Genomic DNA, 6,000 nt, shown 5'->3' with positions numbered 1-6,000 from the left:
TGGATTCTTGCTGTCTTCACAATTGACCTCACAGTTTAGAATATACATGTGTGTGAACTCTTCTCATAAGGTTTTTGCATACAGATGGTACATATTTTCATACCTCCATGCTGAATGTAGATAGGTACCAGTCAGCAAATAATTGATTTGATAACATGTCATATAAGTTACTGCACAATACGCTACAGTTTACAAAGTGTTTAGAAAATTATACCATCTGTTTCTAATATAAACTTTGTAAAGGATGTGGAATCCCCATCTGTAAACAGATGAGCAAAATGAGGCTCAAATATGTTTAAATAGTCTTCCCAAAGATCACAATTTCTACATAATAGTGACATGTGAAAAAAACGAATGCTGCAAAATAATCCAGTAATAATCTCCTTCCACATTTACCAAGTAAACTATTCACTCTTTAGGAAAGCTTTCTTTAAATCCTCTCAAGTCTCCACTTAACCTCAGTTTTCTCATTTGCCATGTAAAAATAATTGCTGTCCCTTCCATGTATCATTGGAAATGTTCTGTATCTACACTCTCCAAGCCATATTGGCTAACTTAAATGTAATTACAATTAAATAGAATGTAAAATTCAATGTCTTGGCCACACTATTCACATTCCAAGTGACGACTGGCTACTATATTGGACAGAGCAGATATAGCATATTCCCATCATTGCAGAAAGTTCTATTTGGACAGTGCTGTGCTACAGCTAAAACTTGCCAAAAATCGAAGAAAGCAATATTACTGAACTGAAAATCTAGGCGAGTGTCTGATTGAGTGAGAAAGTTCACTGGGTGAGTGGGAAGCAAGCTGACCTTTAGAACAGTGACATCACAATGCACAGTTCACAGTGGCTCCAGAACACCTGGGCTCCCAGGCCACTCTTCCTAATGCATATCTAGGTTCCTGAAGCCTCTGTACATGTAGTTCCTGGAGCTGCTGTCTTATTAAAATGTCAACATATTTTTCTTCATCTTCATCTGTCTGGGACAACGTCGTAGATTACCTTTCTCTGAGCTCAATATGGAATTGGCTACAAGCAACTCTTCTGGGAGAGACTAGTCCACCTCAGCAAACAAATTTGGGTCTACTAGATAATCTTGGTCCAACTGTGCAAGTTATCCTGGGGATTTCCTTTTTGCTTTTGTTGGGAATAGGAGTGTATGCCATGTGGAAACGAAGTGTTCAGTCAATTCAGGTTATACTCTTTTGTTACAGAGGAATTTAAATAATTCTAAATTGAAATTTGGTTAGTCCTCTCCTGTATTCCTGCTACCCAGTTTTAAGACCCTGCAGATGAGCAAAGATGAACCCTAGTCTGTGACATCAGTTGAAACTAGATTAACCTTAAAAACTTTTGCCAATTAGGTTTTGAGCATAAAATGCTCTTCCTCACAGTGGTCTTTGGCTTGTTTTAGAATAAAATAGATCAAACGAGTTCATAAACTGAGAAGGCAGCCTAACCCCAAATTTATTTGATCACATATTCATCTTTGATTTCCTGCTATGTGCCAGACACAGTGAGGGATACCTTTTAAAAGTATAAGCATTGCAAATATAATTGGGATCTTGGGTTTGGCCTTTCTGTCCCTACTATGACATTGTTCTGTAACTGATGCCAACGCATATATATTCATTTAGGCATCACAATATTCTCATTATTGTTTTAACAAATATCACGCTCAATAAATATACAAGGGTTCTTTTGGGGGAATAGAAGTATAATTGGCTGGGATTGTAAGAAACATAAGGTTTTTCATCTAATTACCAATGATTATAACTTCATAGTTTAATCACCAAAAAATAGTTCTATTTACAATATAGTCAAAATGCTTTTAGAATCCGAACAGTTCCATGAAATGGATAGAGGTTATTTTCATATGACAAACAAGGAAACTGAGGTGCATTGAGGTTCAGTGGAAATCTAAGGGGGTAGGGTTCTAAAAGGTCATTCTTAAGGTTTACTTGGTAAATGCTGAGAGAAGTTATAACCAGATCATTTTGTAGCTTTCACTTTTTTCATATATCACTACTGTCAAGGAATCATGGTCACATGCATTCTCTTAACTTTTCAAAACCCTGCATGGTAGTCATGGCAGGGATTATCATGTCCATCTTGTGGGCAAGGTAACTTGGTTATCACTGAGTCAAGTTGACATAGATTGTAAAAACTTGCAAATCTGAGATTCGAACCCAATTTTTAGAATTCCAAAATCAAATCTTCTCCAAAGTTTAATTTAATATAATCCAACTAACCTAAATCCCCAACAGGGATATGTGGGCATACATGCATTTCAATTAGCTAGTAGAAGAATATAAGAAAAAAAAACCCAAACTATTATCTATAATTCTGGGTTCTGCTCTTGTTTGGTTAATGTTCGGCTCAATTAGATAAATTTGCAGACCTCCAGACACCTCAGCCAAGAAAGAGGTAGTAGAACAGGTGGTTAATAGCCTGGGCTCTGGAATTGGACTGCTGGGGCTCAAACCTTGGTCCCATCACTTGCTGTGTGAGCTGAGAGCAACCAGCCTCCAAAACCCCACTTTCCTTATCTGTAAGATGGGTTTGCCAACAGCATCTCCCTTAGGGTGGTCATGAGGGTAAAGGAGATATTGTGTGTATAAAGCTCAGCACACAATGAATACTCAATAAACAGTGCCAATGATCATAATAAGGAAGAAAGATGATTGGTTTCTAATTTTTATCCTGACAGGAATCTGTCCTACATCATTAAAAAAATTTTTTTTCCCCATGACCAGAAAATCTAATTTTTCAGACCACTGTGTCCTGAGGGAACTTACATGAAAGTCAGTATTCCTGGATTTCAGTCTTGGCTCTATCATTTCCAAGTATATGACCTTGGACAATGTAAGGATCCAAACTGGAAGTTATTCAAATGCTACCTAGTTCTGAGGTTTTTCTACACAAATAGGTCCTTCATAGGGAAAACAGCCTCCTAGCACAGACCCCTGCATGTGGCAAATTTTTAGCAAATGGTATCTATTATTATCATCTTTATTAATTAAACACAAATAATAATCCCTGACCTGCGTATCACTCTGTTTTGTGATGAAGATCAAAAGACAAAATAGATATGAAGATGTTTTGTTAAACAGAAGCTTTGGCATAGTAATGAGGGATTATTGTTACTATTAGGCTTTTGTTTCGTTTTGAATCTGAGGCAGTCACATGAATAAACTAGTAACGTTCAACTTCTGTTGTTTTATTTTAGAAAATATTGTTGTTTATAATCACACTCTACAAACTTTACAAGAAGGGCTCAGATTTTTTTCAGGCTTTGCTGGTCAGCCCAGATGGGAATCTTCTCCCAATTCAAGACAATAATCTCTTCCTGTCCTTGGGTCTGCAAGAGAGAATTTTGAAAAAACTTCAGACGGTGGAAAACAAAGTGAAGGACCTGGAGGGGATGATCATTTCCCACAAACCTGCCACAAAGAGGGAGTGCTCCTCTGAGCCCTACTGCAGCTGCTCTGACTGCCAGAGTCCCTTACCCACATCAGGGTTTACTTCCACATCTGAAATGTGATGGACTCCAATCTTTTCCAGAAAAGCACTGTTTTCCCCTCATGTGTGTGATGCTGTAACAATAAAGATAGAGAACTATATTGAAATGACCCTGTAAGGACTGGCCCTCTCTTTGGTGGGGCCCAGCTTCTACTTATGTATGTGGTGGGGTTATGTGGGGTGTAGTAGTGTCAAAAATGTTTCTGAGATAATGATGCCGCTTGGTAGGCTGGAGACCCTAAACAGCCATATAGAAAAGGAGAGCCCAACTGGAATCCATGGGAAAGAAGGGAAAGTGAGTCAGTGATATGGCCTTGAGCTCCATGCTGAACAGGTTGGATTAGATGTAATGAAAACAGCAAGAAAGTGCTGAGGTTTTTTAATAAAGATTTTATTTATTCATGAGAGACAGAGAGAGAAGCAGAGACATAGGCAGAGGGAGAAGCAGGCTCCATGCAGGGAGCCCCGTGCGGGACTTGATCCCAGGACCCCGGGATCACGCCCTGAGCCAAAGGCAGACACTCAGCCACTGAGCCACCCAGACATCCCAGAAAGTGCTGTGGACTGTCCCGTAGAGGTGGGCTGGCTCTTGTGCTGGTCTTCAATCTAAAGGTAAATATGTAGCCCATGAGTTTGTCTGCATTAATTACTCAGAGATGGACAAGGATACTTGAATTTTATCCAACTTTTATTGATACTCCAGGCTAAAGCATTATGACAATCCTTGGGAATCTGTCCTGAGTGCTTTAGGAGCAGCCAGTTCGGCTGTTGGGCAGGTAATTTTAGAACAAGTAGTAATATAAAATATAGTGGGATCCCATCATCTTGAACTTAGCTGAATTCTCCTATGTGAATCCCAGGTGGGCAGGGAGAGAAGGAGGTACCCACCTGTCATTTCACCTGATGAGTGTGTGCTCTGATGGGAAGGGGGAGGACACATGGTAGCAGATGATCCCCTCAGTGGATGGGTCTCAGATCCCACAAGCCTAGTGTGTGCATTCTTGCCACAATAAAGGTGATTAAACAGTCATTGAAATACTTCGTAACCATCTGACACCCAAATGAAACTCTGCAAAGAAGCAGTGATTTATTGCCATGCTGGAGCAAAAACTGGCTGTGTTATTCAACAGGAAGAAAAAATAATCTCCCTAGTGGCATCTTCCTAAGGGATCAACGAGGGCAATTTTGATCATACTTTTTTTCCAGTGTACTGGCTTTAAAATGCAACCTCTGTGTAGTGTAGTGTCCTCAGCGTAAAAACAGGTCAGTGAATACAAGGCAGGACCAGGAAAGGCTTTCTCAAGGAAGTGACACAGAGTAGTCCCATAAGGGGTTACATAGGCAGACAACGAATTGGAAGGTATTCATGCCTGTGGAATTAGTATGGAGCCAAATAAAAGAGGGTGGCTTGGCTGGAAAACAAGGACAATTTCAGGGTGGCTGGAGCACTGGCTATTTCCTAAGCTACAATGAAGAATTTTGGCTTCAGGGTAAGACACACTAATCTCATCTTCAGATCAGCTTTAATTCATGATGTGCATTATCTGATAGTGTAGGTGAGAAGTTTGTTAACTATGCTGCTGAAGGAGTGCCATGCAATCTTTTATAGTCAATGTCTCAGAGCACCTGGCTCATGGGACTCTTGATTTTGGGGTCATGAGTTTGAGTCCCACACTGGGTACAGAGATTACTTTTTTTTTTTTTAAGATTTTATTTATTTATTCATGAGAGACACACAGAGAGGCAGAGACACAGGCAGAGGGAGAAGCAGGCTCCCTGCGGGGAACCCGACGTGGGACTCGATCCCAGGACCCCGGGGTCACACCCTGAGCCAAAGGCAGACACTCAACCACTGAGCCACCCAGGCATCCCTCATTGTAGGTTTTTAGATAGGGGAGTAACAGAGATAAGGTAATCTGGGAGACAGAATAGAATGAGATAGATGTTAAAGATAAAACAGCTGGTTACTTCTATGAGGATGTACAGTGTGGTAGAAACTGAGGAAGTCACCTTGTTTCTGGCTCTCAGCTCCCCAGGAAGGGTGTGTAATTTACACGACAGTCACATTCCCAGTGTGGAGAGTAAGCCATTCTTGAGACCAGAGCACTTATGTCCAGGGCATCAGTTAAGAAAACTGATGTGTAGCAAGCAGAGATTCAAGGCAAAATGGAAAAAGGGCTTGAGAGCTACTTTACCATTCAGGTTAGAAGGGGTAGATGAACTACGCTACCCCAGTGTCCACCGCTTTAGAGATGAGAATCCTTATCTTCCAAATACAATTTCTCTCCTTTGGCAAAACCCTAACAATAGCCTCCTTTGAGGCTCTCATTTAGGTCTTCACACACATGAGCCCCTCTATTTATAAACACTAGCTTTCTGTACAAGGGGAACAAATAATTAACTTTCCAGACTTTGCTTCTGCCTCTGCTGATCCCACCCTAGTCTTAGCCCCCATCATTTCTCACCTTGATTCT

At 40.5% G+C, this 6,000-nt stretch overlaps 1 protein-coding gene across 1 annotated transcript; it reads left to right on the top strand.

Moving 5' to 3' along the window:
• Positions 1-842: 842 nt before the first annotated feature.
• TMCO2 (transmembrane and coiled-coil domains 2) lies at positions 843-3,636 on the top strand. The gene is made up of 2 exons (XM_025419785.2): positions 843-1,198; positions 3,234-3,636. Exons 1-2 carry the CDS (start codon positions 953-955, stop codon positions 3,546-3,548), a joined length of 561 nt encoding a protein of 186 aa, XP_025275570.1. The 5' UTR covers positions 843-952; the 3' UTR covers positions 3,549-3,636.
• Positions 3,637-6,000: the final 2,364 nt, after the last annotated feature.

The sequence above is a fragment of the Canis lupus genome, chromosome 15, assembly GCF_003254725.2.
Source record: "Canis lupus dingo isolate Sandy chromosome 15, ASM325472v2, whole genome shotgun sequence".
Classification (NCBI taxonomy): Eukaryota; Metazoa; Chordata; class Mammalia; order Carnivora; family Canidae; genus Canis; species Canis lupus.
This window is presented reverse-complemented; position numbering and strand designations above follow the sequence as displayed.